General features: G+C 41.0%; 1 protein-coding gene across 14 annotated transcripts in view; it reads left to right on the forward strand.

Annotated features, from left to right (window-relative positions):
• PDZ-GEF (PDZ domain-containing guanine nucleotide exchange factor) overlaps positions 1-23,429 on the forward strand; it is a 192,744-nt gene that overhangs the window by 150,393 nt on the left and 18,922 nt on the right. For 8 of the 14 annotated variants that reach the window (XM_022087213.2, XM_022087214.2, XM_022087222.2 and 5 more), the window contains 3 exons: positions 21,713-21,829; positions 22,294-22,503; positions 22,678-23,199. In XM_022087213.2, the coding sequence (XP_021942905.1) occupies positions 21,713-21,829; positions 22,294-22,503; positions 22,678-23,199 (849 nt within the window). Of the gene's footprint in view, positions 1-16,269; positions 17,074-18,285; positions 18,430-20,862; positions 21,103-21,712; positions 21,830-22,293; positions 22,504-22,677; positions 23,200-23,429 lie in introns of those variants that run through there. The other 6 variants (XM_087347616.1, XM_022087211.2, XM_022087218.2 and 3 more) reach the window with 5 other exon arrangements.

The following is a 23,429-nucleotide window of genomic DNA, read 5'->3' on the forward strand; positions in this document are numbered from 1 at the left end:
ACAGACCGGGCACCGACATTCTACTCTACAGACTTTTATCAGTTGCTCCTGGTAGAACGAAACACAAAGCACATTCTGATTGCTCTGCTTGTCTGTTACACCCATTTAGTAAAATCTGGTCTCGATTTCCTTTAAAATCTTTCCGTTTTTCCCCATTCGAACATGTTGAAGTTTGACCTTACTGGGAATCCATCGGGTTCTTTCGTTACTGAATGAGAAACTTTTGGCTCCTTTTCTCAGGTCCTGCAAGTATGATAACTTTGCTTCACTCCACCCCCAAAGAGTTGGTTGATTCTGTTTATCAAACCTCTGTCGCATATAACATTGAACATTCTCTTGGGAGTAGTTGGGACAGAGCTTGGTGGGTGGACCGTGCCCAACAGTGCTGTGGAGAGTTGATTAGGGTGACAGGATATGAATAGGATTGGTTTGGCGGAGTCTGGGATCGATAATCTCATCTCTGTTACTGATGAATATAATGCAAAAGTGATCAAGCCCAGTTTTTTTTTTTAATTTTATGTACAGATTCTGTAGTTTCAAATAAATGTCAAATGACAATTGATTACTCAACTGTAGCGGTTATTAATGGCTCTCACGCGTCAAGGAATCAAATTGAAACTTAGTCAGAAGTGAAACAAAAATAAATTTGCAGTACATTTTGGCAGGGATATACATTTTCATATATGCGCGATATATTCTATTTAGTGTTATGATCAAATGATTTGTAATTGCCTCATAGCCAGCTTGAATATTCAGAACGTGCCATTTAAAACTCAAATAAAAAAAAAAGTTGTCAGTGGAACCACGGTTCCGGAGTATTTGACGTAAATACGTCTATACGGAAAGGAAGTTTATATATTGGCTTTATTCTAAATATTTCCTTTATACATGCTTTATAATTGAGTAAAGTTTGATTAAGACTTTACTTATTTAACTTGAATTAGTTACGCTTAAGATGGGTCTATGGTAGCTGAATGTAATGTAAAGTAATGTAATGAAATGAAAGGTAAGGTAAGGTAAGGTAAGGTAATGTAATGAAATGTTTTATAGGTAACAACAATGCCGAGTAAACACGACGTTCCCTAGGTAACCAGGTTACACTTTTTCGTTCCACTTTTTGGCCGAATGACCCTTCCTTATAGACGTATTTACGTCAAAAATGCCACGTGCTACGATGCAAAGATTGAGCGTGTCATAATTCTTTAGCACGTGTGGTTATAATTTTAATTTGGTTGCTGCCGGCGTAGGTTCTAGACAAGACAGTGAATATTTCATGTTACTACATTCAAATTACGTTGTAGAGCCATGTTAATAATTTTCACTGGTACAAATTTCCACTCTATATCTCATTGAATATAATAGAAGTCGCCTGCTGATTGCATGAACACTGACCCGCTGAACAGTAATGCCGGAGAAGTTGCCGCATGATCACGGCATACGTTCACTGCATCTCACTCTGGGATGCAATGTCCAATTATAATGGGAAAGATCGGTGTGGGTAATTCATTAACCACCATTGGATGACATGCTGATGCAGTTTGATCTGTTATCAGAGGCGTTCTATTGAGGTACAAAAGTATACTTCACCTGTTTCGACTTTCTGAGTGTTTTGTTGTCAAGGGCGTTCTCTGCCGAGAGTAATGAATGAAGTGAGGTTATAAGTTCTCATGGAATAGGAGTAACTGTTAATTATGTCAATGATTATTTGCTGCCTCACAATTTCGCAAATAAAGAACTTGTCTTTGCAAGATTTTTCGACTCTGAACACTTTGAAGTAGTCGCATCCGGGGAACGAATGAAAACAATTTCTCATCCCAGGTTTTAGGTACGTAACTCCTCATCCTATTCATGCTTTATCACGTACTGTGCTCATGAACACCCACACACTCTGCTAGAAACTTATATTATACAGCCCTCTAAAGACCAGGGCTTAGATAAATTACTTTCAACTTGGCGAAGCACTAATTCAGCGAAGTTCCAGCGCACTTTTAATTTTAATTGAGATTCGTATTTGTGAGAAACGACGGTGTTCTTAGGGACCTAGTTCTTTATTCTGTACAAACCTTTCTTCATCGTAGTGATAATACCTTTCCACTCAAGAAACTCGATTTCGGTATCCAGTCTGAGAATTCTAGACGTACCCGGTTCGAATCTCATCATACGGACGACTGTCCTGATACAGGCTAGGATACTATGATATCTTATAGTGTGGCCCCGTCTCGTATCCATTCCGAGTACTAATCAACTTAACAAGTATCGTTCATCTTACATAATCTCAGCAGTTGTTTGGGATAACTTTGTACATTGGTTCATTAGAAATATTTACGTGACATGTTTAGAACATGGGAATACAAATTTAGGCTCAACACAATTCTATCGTTTTGATGGTTTTCAGGGCTTTGAAAGTTGTATAATGACACTAAAATTATTTCCTGTCTTAGTCAGGTTTTATTGATCAGGCCTTTTTGGATTTTTCAAAATCGCTATTAACCATTTGAAGCCGAAGATCGTGTAAATAATATATAAGAACTCAGTCCGTACCTCAAAGAAAACACTACACTTCGCCATTACAAATATCACATGGTTAATTATGTTTAAGGAAATGATTACTGTTTATTCTGAGAATCGTGTGAATTTCATACATACACTAAGCGGGCAAAAAGCAGAGTTAATTATTGTTAAAGCAGGTGGTTCATATAGGTACAACAGGATTTTTAAGGGTTAATACAGAAATTCTAAATCCTTGAACATTTAGTAGGAAACAGCAAGCTCTTTGTGCACACGTGGCAACACAACATAGAACAACGCGGACATTCTTCTGTACCTCGAGCGGGCTTTGCAACTGCGATCCTAATTTTGTAGCGCTGAAGGACCCAGTGTGATCGGCTACACACACACCGACATTCAAATGCTCCGTGCCAAAGTTTTTGTTCTGTAATTTCCTTTTTGCGCTGTTAAATCGTGCAATAAAGTAAAATTTGTTTACGTTGTCAATTCGTGACCCGCCCTGTACCATCACAGAGTATCAGCATTTACATCATTTTTAATTGGATCCCACAGGCCACATTGTACATTCCTCACTTAGTGACGCCCACGTTGTTTGGGTTGCCTGCTCGTAGGGGCAGTGGTGGATGCAGATGTTTGTAAAGGCGATGGGTTCATTACTCCAATCGACCTTGCTTAACGACTGTGTTTACACATACTTAACGCTTAGAGAAACAGTGTATTATCTCTTTCCTGTGTTAGAATCGGAGTGTGTGACACTTTGTCCTTGGGGCCGAATTTCGTGGTGATCTGTCGGAGAACGTCATGAGAAATATTCAGCCATGTAAAAATTGTTGAATAGTTATAAATTATTCGAACTTTATGCATTGGCCTGTAACACGATACATGAAAATAAAATCATTTGTACTGTTAAGTAATTCACCCCTGACGAAGCAAACATTATTCAAAGCCACGTTGACGGACTTAACATTCATCCCGCGACGTTTTCAGAACGCCTTGTTTCATGTCCGTGCTACGAATCGCTTAATGCTGTTACGCCAATTAAAGTGGCTGAAGGCAGTTGCGTGGCAATGAGGCTAGGAACAGATTAACAATAATACCGACCGTATTTCCGTTTAAAAATTAGCATTATTCTCTCACTAGGATGCTCTGTAAAAACACTCAGGCAAACTGAGCCGCATCAGACTAAGGTTCGAAAGTAACATTTTGAAGATGTACTGTCTCCATCATCAGGGTCGATGTGGTAACAAGACCGTAAGTCATCGGTGTTCGTGTCAGTCAACCCTTCTTCGTCTTGTCTCATCCTTCTGAGGTTCTGTCGTTTCTACGAGGTGAAGTAGAGATTTCTCAGTGTCTAAGCATCGCACATTGAGGTTAATAGGAAGACTGAATTCAAATGTCCGGTCAGTCTAGATTTCAACGCTAGCTTCATGCTTCGGTCATTCTACCCCTGAAGAGTAGCCATTGGGTGTGGCGAAAGAGAATTCTTTTCCCCGATTAAGTGTGGATCTTTGAATGAAAGCTGATGTAGTGCGCAGAACATTACATTACTCGTAAAGTATTTTTTCTTTAACTTTTGACATTTATAGCCGCGAAAATTACCGACACACGGAAACTCTTTTGTTTTTACTCTTTATAATTTTGGCTCTTTCTTCTTTGTTTCTCTTTCCCCCTTTCTCTATTGTTCGTTAGTTTTTTTATTTTACTTAATTTCCTTCCATTCACAGCGAGAATATTACAACACATTCATATTTAAATTGAAGAGAATTTCCGGTTCAGAATTACGAACCATATATTCTGATATGTCACTTTTGTTTGGAGAATGTCGTTTGGACTAAATGGACCGGACACGCGACTTTATCGCCTATCGGACCAGTGGGCTGTCACGTTATGGCGGCAGCGGAAACAAATGTAGGGAGTGGCGAGGAAGGGCTGGCTTGCTACCTTAATTACGTGCTGTGAATGCATGGGAGAGAGAATCAGTCGTTGTTACAGTCTTGATATCAAGAGAAGAACTGCTTCATCCAAGGTGACGATGTGATGTAACTTCGACGTTGTGCAATGTTCGCGTGTAGGTGAGCTTCCGTTGGCACGATGACAAATGTTTTTATATCATTTAATCGTTTACGTAAACCGAAGATTAAAGATTCTGTTACTACCTTTAAGAAAACACTTCACCGTTACAGATTCGTCAGTCTGTTAATGATGTTTTGTTATTATTCTGAGAACGGAACTGTGCAGTTTTCCGGGAATTCATGAATTGTTTTCAGACACTGTGTAGTATGGCACCGTGTGGATGAGAATCCGAGATCTTATAACTTACATGAGGGGGTGGTACATATAGTTACCACTGCCGTATGTGGAGTTCTGTTTTTGAAATCAGTGACATACGATGTCTTACGCAGCTCCAATGTTGGGTTCATGTGTTCGAGTCCCGCATATTAATGAGTTTATTTTGCTATTAACTGATCTCCCATGTAAGGATTTCTACTTAAAATAAAATATAGATATCCACATTATCATTTGTATCGCGAAATTATAGGAACTTCTGTTTCTTTCGGCTTCGTGTTTAGGACAGATGAACACACATACGGGAGAACGGTATTCAAAAGTAGACAGTAATTTTCATTATCCATTTTCTTGTAAATTCACGACTATTCTCTTTTCATTAAACGCACAGAATCTCAGTTGATACGGCATCGTTAAATAATTTCGAATCTCTCTTACAAACTCTACGCGAACACACAAGTAATCGTGAGAATCAGCTCTTGCTGAAGGCAGATCTAGTTAGATATTTTATGAAAGAAGAATAGAATTCAAATTCTCCTCCCCCTTTCGAAGTACGTACGTACGTCGCTGTCGCCATTCGTAAAAGTTATGTGCAGTAACAACCCCTCTGCGCCGTTCTCGTCTGGCATTGCCGACACATGTGTCAAATTCGAATGCAGACTCTCTTACCGTCTGAAGTACCAATATCATCATTTACGGTTGCTATAAACTCCTGGGAGATATGCAACCCAAATAGCATCTGTTCACACACATTGCCCATTTTACACTTGGAGAAAAATTTATTGGTACAGAATCTTCGTCGATCACAAACACTTTGTGTAAACGGCGCAGTTGAAAAGCGTTCTTAAATCTGAATCTCTTAACATGCTCAGGCTTTCGAGCCTAACACCTGTACTAGATACAGAGTTACTAAATTGCCTAATAAATAATGCGTGACAAAATTTCACGTCGTCTGTGCCCTTAAGTACTTTTCTTTGACTTTGAAATATCTTAGGCGACCTTCGATGAAATGCTGTTCATATCCCGTCCAAGACCTGGTGGATTCCCGGGTGTTTTGCGGGTGGTCATGCAAACTGATAGAGGACGTGGTCGAATGGTTATCACCCCGTATTCGGGAAGTCCTGGGTTCAATTCTCGGCCCTGAGACTGACTGTCCTGACCGAAGGTTTTCTTGCTTTTTCCCAGTACATTCGGGCAAATACCGGGGTAGCACCTTAAATTAGGCAACTACCACTTCGTTCTGCATATTTTTCAATCTATTTGCTAATCATTTTCTCATACGACACGTACTTTGATAACTGAAGGCGTGGTTATGCTTGAAAGTGAAAAACACATTTCGTGGCCCCTAAGTCGTCCCGCAGATACACGAACTAAGTACACCTGCTTTGCTGTGTCATGGTTTGCTGATAGGTTTATAGGATTTCCCTTGTCGTGTCTCTGAGTTCGATTCTGACTGAGGTTGACTCGATCTCACATTGTTCGTGGTTGGGTTACGAACAGACTTCGTATGAATGGGCCCGTGATTTATTGCTTCATTGAAGGCAGGAGGTTGATTTCGGCACAAGGGGGAGCGTAATGGTGTCCCCTCCCAGTGCTACATGTCGGGAATGAGAAAGGAGTTGGATTCACTACGAGGTTGGGATGAGTTAGAACCCTTGTGTGAACACTGCGGAAATTAATTGCTTGTTAATTATCAGTCTACAGACCGTTTCAGAAACATTTATCGCGGTGTTTACTCCGTACTCACGAGTCACCTGTCGAGATGCAGATGTAAGTAGCACCTATAGATCAGTGCTCCTGATGATTTGGTTCACTGTTTCGTTCCTTGTGTTAATTACGGGAGACTTGCGATAAAAAGTTTTTATTTTTATTCTTCTTGTAACTTTCTCTCTTGCTGTGCTTTTACCTTCTTTCTTTCCTTCTGTGTCTGATTCATGCGCCATTCCCTGGCTTTCATTTTAAATCGCTATGGAATTGTAAATCGGATTCACAGGGCTTAGATTTCACAAACAACGCGTTAATTAAAAGTACATTCAGTATGGACGTAATGTGGCGAAAACAATGTAAAACACGTCACCATTTATCTTCCGTAATGAAGTTAATAATTCAAACGTTGTCCGCATTATGTTGACTGAATCGGAACGCGTGGGGCTGACAGTGAAAGGTGTGTGGATTTTCTCATTACGGGGTCGGGACGTGTTTAAAAATAAAACAACTAGCATTGACGGGACACGGTGAAATGAAGTAATTTAGTTATCGTAAAACAGATATCTGTAATAATTCCCCTGCTTGTCATGTGTGCCAATCAGGGTGCCTCACCACGCCTCCTTCTGACAGTTCGATTTGTTAGCATCAGTATATCGATATTATTCTGTTACAATCTAGACGCTAAAGTGTTGTAATGGGTTTATCATTTCGAAAAAAAATATTCCAAAACTGTGTCCCACAGAACCTACAGTTCTTAAGGTTTATTTACGAGGCCTAGTCGGGGCGTTTCTCCCGTTCGTCGGTTGCGCACGTCTGTCTTGAGCGCCTGAGCGAAAGAAATAAAATGCGAATGTGTTCAAGACCGGGGACCTAGGGGGCCGACCCCCATAGTTCCACCTCTGTCTGTCCTTATCCGCGTGCAGGTTCTTGTATAAAAATATCTTAAAGTTAAATAGTAAACGTCTGTCAGCATAATTAAATCACCTGAAGAATATGAGTTGTCCTTCCGAAACGTCGTGTACATCAAATATACGTCATTTAGTGGACTGCGTGTAATGCCCAACGTTGTGTTGGTATAACCGTGGTTATAGACCTGAAGAGGGTCGTTAGTTAGACTGCAGCTCACACTTGCAACTCCCTTGCAGTGTTCCAAATCGTCGACTGTGTTTGTAGTTCTCGGCTCCTGTCTTACGTTGACATCTGTCGACTGCGGGCTGATGGTTGTCAGACTGTCTGCTGTTTCTTTAATAAGAGACATGTTTATGAACATTTGTCTTTACAAAGACAGACAAGCTATAAGCTCTTCGTACCGCTCATAAATTTAATATCTTGAAGCTGATTTTACTTCAGACTTAGTTCTGAACTGCTGTTGCTAATTTGCTTTTTGTGAAACCGCAGAAAACAATTTTCTGAGCTTGTGTCACCATTTCTGCTACTGCTATTTCGTTGCGCCTTGCAAACTTTGTAAATTTTTTGTCATGAAACTTTAATTTTTGAAGGCAGTTCTGATTTTAACATGCATTTTCAGAAATTTAAAGATCATTTATAATCGCCTGATATTATAACATATGGCGGAACTGATTTTCATGAAATTTCATATTATATAGACTTTTACTAAAATATGTTGGCACATTTCAATTTTGGCTAAAACTTTTCTACATCAAAAGGAATTTTACATGAATACGTTCATGCCTTTCTGCACACATCTCGAATATATATGTCGGAGCGTAAAATATTCGGAACGAAAGTTTTTAGATAAAAACGTAACACATTTTATCGCAGACAATAACAGAGTGAACGCCCCAGAGTGGCTACGCTGTGCGTATTTTTTCCTGACTTCTCATCCCCCATATTTTTATGTCTGTCCATATGGCGCCCTGAGGCATCGATTAATTTCTCCTGGGATGTAGGCAGCACAGTGAGCATCGGTGAACTGCGGGTTGCCTGGCAGGATTCCCTGAAGCCTTGCTCATGCGTTCACTGTGTTTTCCGTTTGACCGAGCCCCCCCCCCCCCCCCCCCCCCCCCGGCCTTGACTTTTAGAAAGACGGCTGTTGAGAAATGAGGCTATGTTTAGGAAATGAAATATTTTATACTCAGCGTCGGTTTTATTTCACCAATCACCATTCGAAAAAACTCGATGGATTAGCCATTATTTGCTAAAATTGCAGTGCTGCTGGAAAATTATGGAGCCGGATCGAAGCAGAGAAACCACAGTTTTAAAATTTGAATAGAATTCAAACCTCGGTGCACTGCTTTGAAAATATAAACGCGGCCAATGGCCTGCCATTGTTGATTTTGGGCGCAGGGACTTTGATCGTAACTTGGATTAGATTACTGCTTTCCACATGCTGTATAAACATAAACACAGAACGCACTCGACCAATACAGTAATCCCCACAGACAGTATATAATCCTCCGCTTAGCAAACTTATCCTTGAGTGGGTAAACCCTGAGGTTAAATGCGGAGAGTAAAGCGGAATTAGTTTAAATGCGTTTGCAACTTTCCTTTGTCGGTTGACGCTTCCCCGTGCAATTGCTTTTAATTGATCCTGGTTAACCTATACAACGAAGTTATTACTGCGCATGCCCACACCAGCTCTTCCGTTTAAAAATAACCCTGTACGAAACGGAGTCTCATTTGTGTGACGGAGGGTAGACGACAAATTTTTCATTTGTCTCCTTCGTTTCAGCGCCCCATTTCGGGTCATTTTCCTCGTATTGTGGCTGTTTCCCACATCCGCATTTTCTGTCTTTTGATTCACGTATTTATTTCTGAGTCGACTGAAGCGTAGTTTTATTGCTATTTCTATGATCACATTAGTTAGAGTATACTTCCTTTCTTGTAGTAACATTTTCTAGCAAAGTTTCCTTTGCTGAAAGGCGCTTGTTGAATGAAGTTTCAGCGTTCTTGGAATCTGTCGCAAGAAACACGGCACGTCGCGTCAACATTGCTTCCATGCTCCTCCAAGGCTCTCTGGAACTCAGCTGCATGGAGATGCTGTTAACTTGGGTGTTGTCATGGATACACCCCCCTATTCTTACTTTCTTCTCCTCCCTTTTGATTCCATTTAGCTTCTCCGACTGTTTTCCTTTCATTTTGTCCGCTGTTTAACACACCTCTAAACCACCCACCCCCCCGAAACCACCCCTCCGAAACCACCCCTACCATCCTCTAAGCAGGATAAAGGGCAGATAAAGACACTTAAGTAGAGTTGAGTTTATAGTGGTTTTTCTAGGGGGTTCGAAAGAGATGTAAGGGTGTAGAGGGGACTGTGGTATAATACAAGATGCTCGCGTGCCTCAGATGTATATTCCAGTACCTAGGACACAGTTTGCTTTAATAATTTTTAGTTGTATAATCCTCCATATTTACTGAGCAGCCTTCTTGAATGCGCCCTCTGCAGCTGTGCGTCATAATTTTGCGTTTGGGGTTGAAATGGCTGGTTGCATTGAAGTTCAGATGGCGTTCGCGGCCCACGCGGTACGAAAGTCTGTCCCAGAATACATCATAAGGTTTTGAGCAACTCCGTTCCGGTGGTTTATAAGTTATTTAACGATTTCCTATTCGCTGCTTTTTGAGTGAAATCAGTTTGTGTACAGAGTGAGGTGCGGAAAGTCGTGGCCTGTTTCAACAAACTTTCCTCGTTTGCCTAGGAATGAGGAAAATTACAGATAAATGTCTTCTGCTATACACGTTAAACGCGATATTCAGACTGAATTTATCAGCGTTAAAAAACTTGGAGTCGTAATATTTACGTGTCTGGAATTCCATACAACGGGTTTAGTTGAAATAACCAGCAATTTCTCTTACTGTCCGTACCTGCAGTGAAGGCGACATGCTGCTAGCCTCAAGAAGCCGTCAACAAGTAGTGTCATGGTCCATACTGATCTTAAGGAGTCGATACATATGGGTGGGATTTCAGGTTCTCACGAGTTACGATGTTACATCGCGTAGTCTGATAGTTTACGGACGTTTCATAGGTTCTGACCGCGTTCATCATCAGAACCTGATGACAAAGTTCTTCGTCTCGGCGAAGTGTTTCAGATAAGTCAACTGGATTCATCTGGCTTATAATAAGAGACCAGTTATGGGCTCGTATGAACACAATATTGGAATTTTGGATTCTTTAAGCGTATAGGAACACGCTCAAGGATTGTTATCAAGGAGGATTCTACTCAGTGAAATTAGTAATAAGGAATAATTACTTTATCTTTTCTCCGTTCTCCCTCATTTCCTTCCTTCCTTCGTAAAGAACAATTCATCCCCTTCCCCACTCTGTGGTGTGCGTGAACTGAAAAGTGCGTCTCGGCGCGTCCTGTTTGCGATAAGGAGACGAATATATTTCGCGTTGGTTGTGAGCCGCTGGATATGGCCGCATCTGCTCCTGACAGAGCTCCGACTTTGAATGATTACTGTCATTCGGTAAGAAAAAGTTGAGAGCCCCTTCCTGCTCGTTCTGTCTGGCAGTGAATGCAAAACCCCACATGGCACGTAAGCCTTTGTGCAGAAAATGACCGTGGATATTTTTCATAACTCGTACGGTATGAAGATTTCTTTCATAATGTATCTTGAACGCGTAAAAACTATCAAACTCTGATTTTTTTTTTGTAATGCGTTATTTTAAATTCCTGTAAGAGATCACTTTTCGCAAACACGCAGAACACTGTATTATTCTACAGCAGTTCTCATTTTCAGGATGTTCGCCATCTTGGCTCTTTAGAGAAAACTTTTTCCTCGTGTATCCATCGGTCTGTGTTTTCCGTGGCGTTATGTAATAGAGCACAATTAGGTGCATAAAAGATTAAACGCCGTATCCATGGTAACGGCCTCTTGTTGCGTAATTGCACTTGCTTGCTCATTAATCTGCAGTCAGAGTTGAGACAATGCGCTCAGTGTAAATAGCCCTGGGTTACAGCCCGTCATTATTTTCTCTCTCCGCTCATTGGACCCTGATGAAGTCAGGGTTAGTTGTCTTCCTGACTTTTGCAGTAAGAATGAGGTTTCTGAACACCATTCACAGACGCGGTTATCTGGTGTTCATACGACGTTAACACCAACTCCTACTAAGTTCTGCTTTTTGTTGAGAGAGAAAGTGGAAAGGAAATCTGCTTCCAGCGTCAGTGTGATCGGTATTGACGTTGTCCTCACACGTCCTCGCCCAATATTCTTCCGTATAACTTTTTCCGTTGGACTGCAGTGATATGAGCTAATTTCACATATCTGATTGTGATAATAGGAAATATTTAAATGGTATTTTTCCTTGTCCGTCAGACGTTTAGCGATCGTTTCAGTCGGTGTCTGATCGGCGGAGTATTAGGCGTCATGGTGGAAGAAGGCGCGACCACAGAACAAACCCCATCCTGTCGAATTACGTAAACGTACGCTCGATTATTCAGCGAGTTGTATTTGTTTAAGACAGGCGTTTCTTAGCTGATTCAATTGCACATAGTTTATTTATGTTTATTCCTGTCTGCCCACTCACATGGTACGATGCAAAACGATGACGTTGATAGTAGAGCAATTTAATCGAGATATCGTTTGTTATTAGAGCAATTTAAATACTTACACGTCACGTGTGACTGACGTCTGGGTGGGGGAAAGTCTGGCCCAGCGACAGATTAGACAAGTTGAGACACTTAAACATGGTAGGATGTTATTAAAATGGATATTGGTATTAGTGTACGAGGGAGTTGATTTAAAGGAAAACCAGGTGGACGCAGGAGAGATTGTAGACCTAGGAAACGATGGTTAGATGATGTAGAGAAAGGTGTGGGGAGATGGGAGTGTGAGGATGGCGACGACAAGCAGAGGAAAGATAGGCAACGGCTAGAGGCCTTGGTCCTTCGTGAACTGTAGGGCCGAGGAGTAGAGTTGCTTCGTCTGGTCGATGTTCCTGTAGGGTTGTGACGCCGTGTGTCCGTCTTCAGGGCGCAGGATAGAGACCAGTGGCACTATTATTAACTTTCTATTTTCGTGAAAAGGCACTGAGGGGGGTGAGGTGATTCCTTAACTAGTTGATAAGGTGTTAACTTCTAAAGCAGGACTCGGTTAATACAGAGGACAGTGGCCAATTGCATTGTAACCACTTTAAGTCTCAGCGTTTTGTAGAAGCCGACAGTGGTTGCTGTATCAAGGCTGCGTATGTGGTCTTCTGTTGTGGTGACCGCTTTTCAATACCGCGGTGCTATTCCCGCCTGTGAAAAGCGGCTACCAAATGCTGTAATCTCATACAAGACCCACATTTTCTAAACGGCCTCCGTGTTTAATACTGAGAAAGCTCCAACATCCTTCCTGCCACATGAAATACCCTGTGGTTGCTAACCGGGGATATTTTGTAGCCACAGGGGCTCTTGTATATTCCCTCTAGGGATAGGCTATAAACAGGGGCTCGGGGGGGGGGGGCTGTGCCAGACCTCTGACAAGAGTCCTTTTTCTCCCCGCCCGTTTCTCGTAGCCAACCCTTCACGCTGTAATTTTCGCTGTGCGATAAATTTGTAGGGTCCCACAAGTAGCTTAGTGGTTTATCTCGTGGCATAACTCAGTGGAGAGAAATGCTTGAACCGTCTTACCTGAGGTAACATAATCTTTAGCTGCAAAGTGCTTCTACGGAATCGTCCGTCGCTGTCGCCTGTAATTCTTAATTTCTCTTAGTTCCCTCTCAAATATCTCGTAGAGGTAAGGTATTTGTTGTGAACACGCCAATTCATCCTCCTGTTAGTGGGCGATGTTCCTGTTGTGTACATGAACCTAAGAACGTAAGTTCCTGATAAGGGAAATGTTGAGGTTTTTCGAACCATGACAGCGCTTTATTCATGTGAAGAGACGGCTATAATTGATAGTGGTCGTCAGATTACAGAATATTTACGTGGTGATTCATCGAAGCTCTCCCAGCTTTATTTATAAAGTTGTTTCATTGCCTCGTGACCCATATTAGTAAACCTCCATACGCTATCAATCGAGACCACGATGTGGGACGTTTCATCACATATTGATCTTGTCAGACACAAAAACATGGGCCGATTCTCAAGCCGCGTTAACATTTCCAAACCAGTGACTAATTTGTTTGATGGGTGAGTGCTAAGACCGAATGTTGCAGCCGAGTGGCAAGGGCTCCCACTGCATTTTGCAACGGTACCGGGTTAATATCTCGCCCTAGACGCCGGCCACCTCGACTGAAGTCTTTCGTAGTTTACCCAAGTCACCAACAGGTCCCAGGCCGCGGTCACTTCCTTCAATCTTCTACCGAAGACATTGTCACTCTGTGTTCGTTGTCTGGCAACCATTCTCCTCCGTCCCTCTCTTTACACTGTCCTCCGCCTCAGCAGTTGTTTCCTCTTTTGTGTCTTGGTCCAGGAATTGCCGATCGTTCCCCGCGGAAGTGTTTCGGATTTCCACAGGAACTTCTACTTAAGCAGCTGAGGAAGAGGGATTTTGGACAGCGCTTACAGGTTCAGTAACTCCGATGTATATTTGTTTAAATCTTGTCAGTCTAATCACAATAAAATTCCTATTAAATATTAAAATATTACTATAATTAACATTTAAATATTTAAAATATATTAAATGATGTTCTCTATCGAAATGTTCGATTTACATTAGAACATCACTTTTTACACGACATGTTTCAGTTCTAAAAGAACCATCTTCAGGTGTATAAAATTATATAAACTTAAATATAATTTCTTAAATGCAACTTTTAGTCAGATGTTTATCAGATTTCAAACGATGTTTTCTTCTAGATTTATTGTATTTATAATATCGTATTCGAAGTTGTTCTGTATGTACGTCGTGCTTAACATGATTTTTTGTGTGGGTGAACGTTTTGTTGTTGTTTTTGTATCATCCAGAAATGAAGTTGTGGAGGAGTTACGTCCATCTGGAAGTATTGCCGTGTTTGAACATCATTTAATATATTTTAAATATTTAAATGTTAATTATAGTAATATTTTAATATTTAATAGGAATTTTATTGTGATTAGACTTACAAGATTTAAACAAATATATATTTATCACAATATGACGCAACTTTATTATCTCCGATGTAATAATTCACTTACAGTTTAAACGCATTCTTACAAAAATTTTCCCCCCACTGAACACTTTCGTGGATGCTACATCCGAGCTGACCCCATAGATACGGAGCTCGCAGCTCAAATTCAGTCGGATTTGATCGAACGCGATCCTCAATGCGGCAAACTCCAATTTGATTGGAGGTGCCCTACGTTGATGCTGATAGGACGAGCCTACATAGTAACTCCAGGAAATGTCGTACGTGTTCGTGTTTGCTGTCTGTTGAGTTATTTTTATCCTAGGGACAAACTGTGGTTCGATTTACGTCATGCAAGTGAATTAGTTGCGAACTGCTGTTTAGAGGAATCCCTGCTGTTGATACACGAAGTCCCCGTCTTGAGATAAGGGCATTTTTTGCAAGACCGATGTAGGTTCATGCTGGAAAAAAAAAGTATTCTTAGAAAACATGTCACTGGAAAGATACTTAATAATCCTTATGAAACAAAAGCCAGTTTGGTGTTTGTCTGCGCTGACAGATGAGATAATTAAATGGGCACTGACCTCGCAAAACCTTGCGGTTACGTTCGGCTGAAATTTTTCATTGTTCTGTATTTTTGTATCTATAAATTATTCTGGATATGTATTACAAAGTACTTGCATTAGTTTTAATATATTTTCCCGTCATTCTTGACGGGAATCTTATAAATTAGAATGTCTGCTTGCGGGTTTTCTGTAAGAAATTTAAATATGCGGTGTGGTGTTTTGTGTGAAGGAATAGGGCGGCGAGGGACTCAGATGTGGAAGGAATGAAGAATAAATCGCGTGAAAAGAGGAAAATATAAAGGAGAGGCGGAAATAGGTCGAGGGATTAAGTTACTAAAGAAGAAGTTAGTCCCTGTTGAATTTTACTGGGTTTTGTATCCTATACGTTCTTTTGTTGTTGGCTTAAACCCACTAGTAGGTAACGTTGAATCAACAACAACAAGAATTACTAGAATTATGATAATTTCGAAAATCGAAATGGGTGTTGTGATTTTTATCTTAATGTGTAGGTCTCTGGAGTCAGCCAGCCGTACGGACCTCTCCAGTTCGAGAGCACATACGTAATTATAGATATTGCAACAAAACTTCGAAGCAGTGAATCGTAAATTATTTGATCGCGCTGTAAGAAATTCTGAGCTTACGTTTTTTTTTTTCAAGTTGTTTATTCGATGCTCGGAGAGTAGTTTTAGCCCTGGTTTGACATAGGTCACTTTTGCCGACGATGCATTGATCAGCTGGCGTAATACCTTGAGCCAAATGCTCTGAACGTGGAATCGTGATAGCATTTTGTTGAAAGAACGTTTTCATTGAGACAGTACTTTGTGTGATGTCACAGAGGAACCGTCCGGCCGCAACGGAAGTATGACGCATTACGAGGGGAGGCCGTAGTTGGAATTGACATACATGTGCATGAGGAAAGTGAACGCTGCGCGGGGCGGGGGCATCCTGAGAGGAAGAGGAAGAAGGGCCAAGTTGACGGGATGTCCACACAGACCGAATATCTGTGAAGTCTTTAGTTGCTAGAGGAACTCCACATTTGTTGGTTGTGTTTCAAACCGGACTTCGTATTGTGATCTGAATTGTGGGCGGAGACCACCAGCACGTGCCAGTTGAAATTCCTGTGATAAACCTGAAAAAGTGTTGTTGTTTGTTTTTTTTTGCTAAAATTGTGTTATACTTCTGGTTTCAGCATCGTTTCTGTTAAAGAAATTTTGTATGACCAGACCGAAGTTTTGGAACGTTGTTAAAATTTTAGTAGACGTCTGTTAGGAATGTAAAACGTGTTTTATTGCAACAGTGGTACATGGTTTTGTAATTTCCTTTCCACCTGGCTACTCAGTGCAGTGCATGTCATGCCGAAGGTTCCATGTTTGAAGCAAAGTGGATTATTAGGGGTCATAACCCAACTTTTACAGCTTTGTGAGTAGGCGTTTTTGTCTCTCTGCGCCACTGATTTTTTTTTCTGTTCAACTTAAAGAAAAAAAATTGCCTCTTGAATTTATATAGACCTGCGAACACTACACTCGATTGCTCTAAGACATCACGACAGACTATCTCATTTCTGTGTTTTGACATTTTCATTGGAATCGAGTTGGCTTCGTTGGACTAGCTGCATTGTCTGTCTCCATTTTTAGACGCATTGTATATATTTGACATCCCTTTTGTGTGGTGGAAGATGACAAAATAATTGTTGGCTTCTGACATAATGGCGATGCTGCAGTGAAAGTATCAAGAAGACACCCGCAGAGAGACGCAGATCTGAGAGAGAGAGAGTTGTAAAAGAAATGGACTGATGAATACAGTCGGCCTAGCTGTTTATTGCTGGTGCGGCGAAGGAAAACAATACCTGTTTATTATAAACTTGAATGACGAGGGTAGAACGGCGTCATGTTGAAATTTATAGTAATTTCGAGAAAGACGGACGAAGTGGCCATTGCAAGGGAGCGCTCCGAAAGTAGGAGACGACCAAGATTTCTCTCTCATTCATGGCATGGTTCTCCTACACCAGTGGAAGAGGTAAAAACCTAATTTTCCATTCTATATCTTGTGACCGATCAGGCCTTACGGCTTCATTCGTTTTCCTTCTATGTTACCGCCTGTTTTTTAATATTATAATAGATATTCTAAGGTGCACGTTCTGGTTCAGTATAATTTTCCCATCTTTAAAAAGTGGTTGGCTCCAAATAAGTTTCCACTTCAAAATTCTACATTAATCCCCCCCCCCCCCTCTTGTGACGCGTATCTTACTCCTCGGAATGTTTTCAGAAAGTGCCCACGGCGAAGAGAAAAATAATATGAACAGAAAATTAAATATTTGTGGATAATTGTTTGCTTAAATTGTATTATTTTTTATTTCAGTTTCCTTGTTAAGCAGTGTCCAGCTGTTAGAGGCGATTTTCATAATTTTTGTTGTGTATTCTCGGGAGCAACCGCCACGGTGGTCTAGCGGTTATAACGCTGACCTTGTAATCCTGGGGTCTCGGGTTCGATTCCCGGCGGTGCCCGAATTTATAACTTGTATTGGGCAAGGCCGTGGTCTAGGCAACACGGAGTTTTCCTCCGGGGGCTTCCCCGGTTACTCCATTCACACACAGAAGAAGGCAATGGCAAACCACTTCTGGATCATCTGCCAAGAACGTATATGAACAGGTCCCAGTCCGAGAAAAGGATGGAAGGATCCTGTTCATATGGACCTGTCGTCAGACAGAACACTAAATCTTATATCTTCTTTACTATAAAAATTTGTGATTCCTCGTCGTCAACCAATTTGTCGTCAAAAAATGACGTCATCAACAATGTCAACTATAAACTAACTCGGCATTGTTGTGGAACACAACAATGCCGAGTTTAGTGTCTTACATAAGATTTTAAAACGCAACCAACCCCCCCGAAGGAGGGGTTGGTCAAGTGTTTTAACCCTCCATTCGGGGGGTTTAGTTTAGTTTCTTACACAAGATTTTAAAACGCAACCAACCCCCCCCCCCCCCCCCGAAAGGGTTGGTTGCTTTTTAAAAACTTGACCAGCCTCTCCGAGGAGCTCCGAAAGGAGCGTTCTGCCGTAGTCTTCTTACTATAAAAATTTGTGATTCCTCGTTGTCGTCAACCAATTTGTCGTCAAAAAATGACGTCATCAACAATGTCAACAGATATTTGTTTACACGGCATTGTTGTGGAACACAACAATGCCGAGTAAACAAATATAACGCTTCAAAACAAAGAAATCAAAAAATATCAAGCCAGTCGCATTATCACTGCTCCAGAAGGAGCACATCGCATTCTTGGATATTGACTGACATCTGGCCTAAAACATCAGAAAAGTGAAAGAAGACGTTATCAAGTATTTGAAGTACCAACTCCAACAACCTCAACAAGGTAAACTGATACGCATTCGATATATTACGATTACGAAAACTATTATGAAAACTGATTTTATGATCGATATTAAGACGAAGATTTGCTAGGGTTGGGCTGGACGTAATAAGTTGACTGAACAAGAACAGTTGGCCTCTGAACAGCGACTTAAGGAACTACAACATCAGACATATTTAACAAATAAGGAAAGACGAAGGGAGAGTTACATTGATAAATATAGAAAAACGTATACAACAAAAACAGAAGAGAAAAGGAAAAAACAGACGAAGATTAGCAATGGTGTTGCTGGACGTAGAAAGTTGACTGACCAAGAACAGTTGGCCTCTGAACAGCGACGTAAAGAACTAAAACATCAGAACTATTCAACAAAAAAAGAAGATTTGCAAGGGTGGGTTTGGACGTAGAAAGTTGACCAACCAAGAACTGCTGGCATATGAAAAGCGACGTAAAGAACTAAAACATCAGATTACAGGAAGCGCCTAGAAAGGATTAGCCATCGGTGTCGTCAAAAAATGACGTCATCAACAATATAACCTTATATTTGTTTATACACGGGGGTTAGTTTAGTGTCTTACTCAAGATTTTAAAACGCAACCAACCCCCATCGGGGGGTTGGTAAAGTGTTTAAATCCCCCATTCGGGGGGGGGGGTAGTTTAGTTTCTTACTCAGGGGTTAAAACACTTGAATGAGACACTAAACTAACTCCCCTTTGGGACTAACCAAGGTTGGTTGCGTTTTACAAACTTGACCAAACCCCCCCCCCCCCCAGGAGCTCCGAAAGGAGCGCCCTGCTCTAGTAAATAAAATTCTCGGGAGCAAGCAATCGCCCGAACAATGCAGTTTTACACTTAATTCGAGTTTTATTGTTGGAAGGTTGTGCCTCGCAGAAACTTCCCAAATTTTTAGAAACATTAATTGCATTGTTTTTGGTTCATTTTCTTAGGTAAAACAGGCATAAAGCAAAAACAATTTAGTAGGTGTTTTCCCCCTTACGTTCTTGAAACCTTGCTACGTTTAATGCCATACTCGGATTTAGACTAATTAAACCAGGCCCAATTCATTTCATTTTAAATATTATTCACGCACGTTATTGGACGTTTTGTGTGTTGAAGGGAGGCTGCGTGTCCATTTTCCAACACATTCTGTTCAACTCTTAACCTCCACCGTAGAAAACTACCCTATGCTGCCCTCCTATAAAGTCTGTATTAGTGGAAATGAGGGTAGGCAACCATCCTTGCAAGCCCGGTACTGGGAAAAGGGAAGATTTGAAATTTGATTACGCTTTAATCCGAGCAAGACCATTATGCAGAAGGGAGAAAGGAATATACGTACGTTGAAATACCCATTTCACCTCTTTGCTGTATTTTATTTCTATAAAAACCGTGTCACCATGCTATGGTTGCCATAGCAACGTAAGTAGTATCAAGCACACTGCAGTGTCTGTGTGGCGGCTGCAGCTTATGAATTTATTATACGGATAATGAAAATTGGGGCTGAAGTTCATTTCAGCTTTGTTTTTCATTAGACCGTTCTGTAGTGATTGTTCTTTGAGCATCAAATAAATGCCAGTGATCGATACTGTATAGAGTATGTTGACATAACAAGATGAATCCCAGCTATTTGAACTGTCAGATGCGGACGGTCAGAGAGTAAGAGACAGTTTGTTCTGCGGACTCGAAACAGAGGTCCAATAGCTATTTGGCGTAACGTATTGACCTGACCTAACCTAACCTAACCTGTACTTCTTTCATGATGAATCCCTTTGAGACTGTTCGTCTGCAACTTTTTGTACTAGTTATTACCTCACGACAGGAAGAAGTATTGTCTGTCTAGGCGGAGAATTGACTTGACTTCAAACAGAGGTACCCATTTGTACAGGTACACCGCCATTCTAATACACGGGGGGAAAAACATCGGCTGACTCAGTTCTCAATTGGTTTTATAGCTCCCTGGCGTCTCGTTTCATTCGTCTTTTTTTATATATTTAATATTTTATGTATAATTTTCCATCGGGACACTGGTAACATATCCACAGTATCAAATATTATACAGATTGCCCCAACAGTCAAAACATTTTTAGTAAGGGGTAATGTTTTTGGGACAGCATTTAGCATAACGTTATGGCTTCAAGGTCGAGTAATTTAAGTAATAAGTAAGTTTGTGAGCCGAATAATTTTTTTTACTCATGTTGGTTCATTTTAACAGTATAAAATTTGGGCCCATACCAGTGGTGTAGCGCGAATATCAGTCGTGTTAGCACGGCTTACACTGAAAATCTAAAGTCTTACTTCTTGTTCCGTGGTACTCCACACTCTGGAACCGGTCAGATATGACGCTTTGTTAACCACCGAGTTGAGGCTTACGTAGGTCGTAGTCTGTTCGCGCAGGCGTAATTAGGAGAGAGACGATATAGCATTGGCCTGCGGAGTAGGGGTTGACATTCCAGAATCTCAGGTTAGCCAGTCCGGGACTGTCAACACACTTGCTTTGTTTCGTTTCAAGTTGTGCCTGTAGAACATTTTCTCGCGATTTTCATTGCGTACGTAACCTTTGCTGTGACTTTCGATTGTGCACGATGCTTAAACTCAGTTGCTAAAATTTTCACGACCCCTAGCCGCTAGCCAGTACTCTCTCAGAACGGATTTTCTCCTGCCATGACTTCTGTAGTCAAGGTAAATTTGACAGACAATAGCTGCATCATTTCGTGTGTTCGTTAGCTTGTTCACTCTGTGACCTGAAGCTGACCTCATCACATGAAGGGTTCCAGGATTGACTTGCCTTTCTGTTAATTGTTACGCGCAGAGTGCATGAGATCAACGTACCTGTCCGAATGTTTCTTTTGCTGATAAGCCCAGTTCAATCATTTTCTTCGTCTGTTGATTGTTTGATTAGTACTCTGACAAGTGACTGTACTGGTTGGATGATGAATTTTATGGTCACAGGACCTCTTGCAACACAGGTCAACAGAAAAATACACTTGATTCAGAAATATTCTGTCTTAAATGTTAGTTGTTAACCCTTGTATAAGTTGTGTATTCTTAATAAATATTTAACCGTGATAATATAAAGTCCGACATTCTATAAATACTGACCTAGACACTGTATTTGATATGAAAAATAATTGAATCTGGTGGCATTATTAATTATCTGCGAGTCACTCGACACATCGCACTCTGCCATTCTGCCACCTCTACCAAAGGAAGGGGACAGTGGGTGTAGGAAGTAACTGATATCACTTTGTGTTTGATAGTGATGCATCCTGCCCTGTTTTGTTTTTTGTAGATTGACTACCCTGAAGCGCAAGGTGGTCGAGGGGTTGGTGTCAGTGGTGGAGGACGGGGATCTGTCACATCAGGCGGCATGGATCGTTCAAATGTTAACCTGGTTTTTGAGGACACGGTAATTATTAATCTTTAATTTCGTTCTGCGTGTTCATCAGTATGTGGATTGATTGTGCTAATTAACATGCTATATCAACATGTGTGGCTGGATAAAATGTAATAATTAATTAAAATTATTAGCACATTATTAAGTAGGGTGTTAGATTGTTGATTGGATTCCTCTAACTTAGGATACCGATGATCTAGTGCAAGACTATTGTAAACATGGTACTGAATCTCTTGGTTCCGTAAAAGTCGGAGAATTTCCTAACTACCTGAGTTATTGTTGGTTTCTCATAAATACTGAGCTTCAAGGAGTTTGTTATATGAAGATATTGCATAAGCAGCAGAAAATAAGAAAATTAATGTGTGGTTTTTCAATTACTAGTTTTATGTCAGTCTGTGTTGTGAGATTTCTCCCTCAAACTATTTTCTCGAAAGCAACACTTTAATTTATATGTTAATATTACTTGCTCTTTACAGCAGTTTTCACCAGCACTGACAGGACGACCAGAATTATACGTGAAATCAAACCGATCTTCTCACTCGTCAGACACGAGCTCAGCGTACAGTGGTTCCGACACAATGGCAAGTGTGCAGAGTTCACTGGATGCGGACGAGGTTGACCTCTCTGGGCTCATAGAGTCCATTGTTGATTCGGATGAAGAAGAAGACCTTGCAGAAAGCATGGATGTAAGAGATAAACTAATTATCAAGTTCTGTACATTGAGAGCTTAAAAGTTTAATATTGTTAATTTAATATTAAATTATATCACGTTTTCCATTTAAGTTTTTATTGATTACATTGAGTTCTTGTAATTATTCAAGCTAGAAGCTATTATGATGCTGAATTTGATCACTTTACAGAGCTTAACAGTACGAGACACAATTCGAGAATGTCTGGAGAAAGACCCGTCAGAAAGGACAGAAGATGATGTAGAGACATTGCTAGAATTCACACAGCACTTGAAGGCATTTACAAACATGACGCTGGCTGTTCGGAGAGCGTTGTGTAGCGTGATGGTGTTTGCGGTGGTGGAGAAGGCAGGCACTGTTGTGATGAACGATGGAGAGGAGTTGGACTCGTGGTCAGTGCTAATCAACGGTCACGTTGAGGTGGAGCACGTGAATGGTGAGACGGAGCAGCTGCAGGTTGGAGACAGCTTTGGGATCCTCCCCACTATGGATAAACTTTACCATCGAGGTGTGATGCGAACGCGCTGCGACGATTGTCAGTTTGTGTGTATTACGCAGACAGACTACTATCGCATACAGCATCAGGGCGAAGAGAACATAAGGAGGCATGAAGAGGATGGACGCGTTGTCTTGGTCACAGAACAGAGGGGCTCCCTCGAGGGAGGCGGACGTCGAGGACATGTTGTCATCAGGGTAAGCTGTGGTAACCCTGAAATGAGACATATGAACAGTGACATCTTTTGATTTTATTACATGGTAAAACCCTTGTACTGTGGCGTTACTTTATTTACGTACATGAAGGGTGGCCCAAATGGATGACACTTACATTGACAGCAACATTTTTTACAATTAACAAGATTTTTTTATGATTTTTCCACTGCCATGCAGTAAACATTCTCCTAGTATCTTAACCCTTGATCCTA

The sequence above is a fragment of the Zootermopsis nevadensis genome, unplaced genomic scaffold (genome assembly GCF_977971745.1).
Source record: "Zootermopsis nevadensis isolate Lab colony 2312 unplaced genomic scaffold, Znev_1.0 Znev_ptg000012l, whole genome shotgun sequence".
Lineage (NCBI taxonomy): Eukaryota > Metazoa > Arthropoda > Insecta > Blattodea > Termopsidae > Zootermopsis > Zootermopsis nevadensis.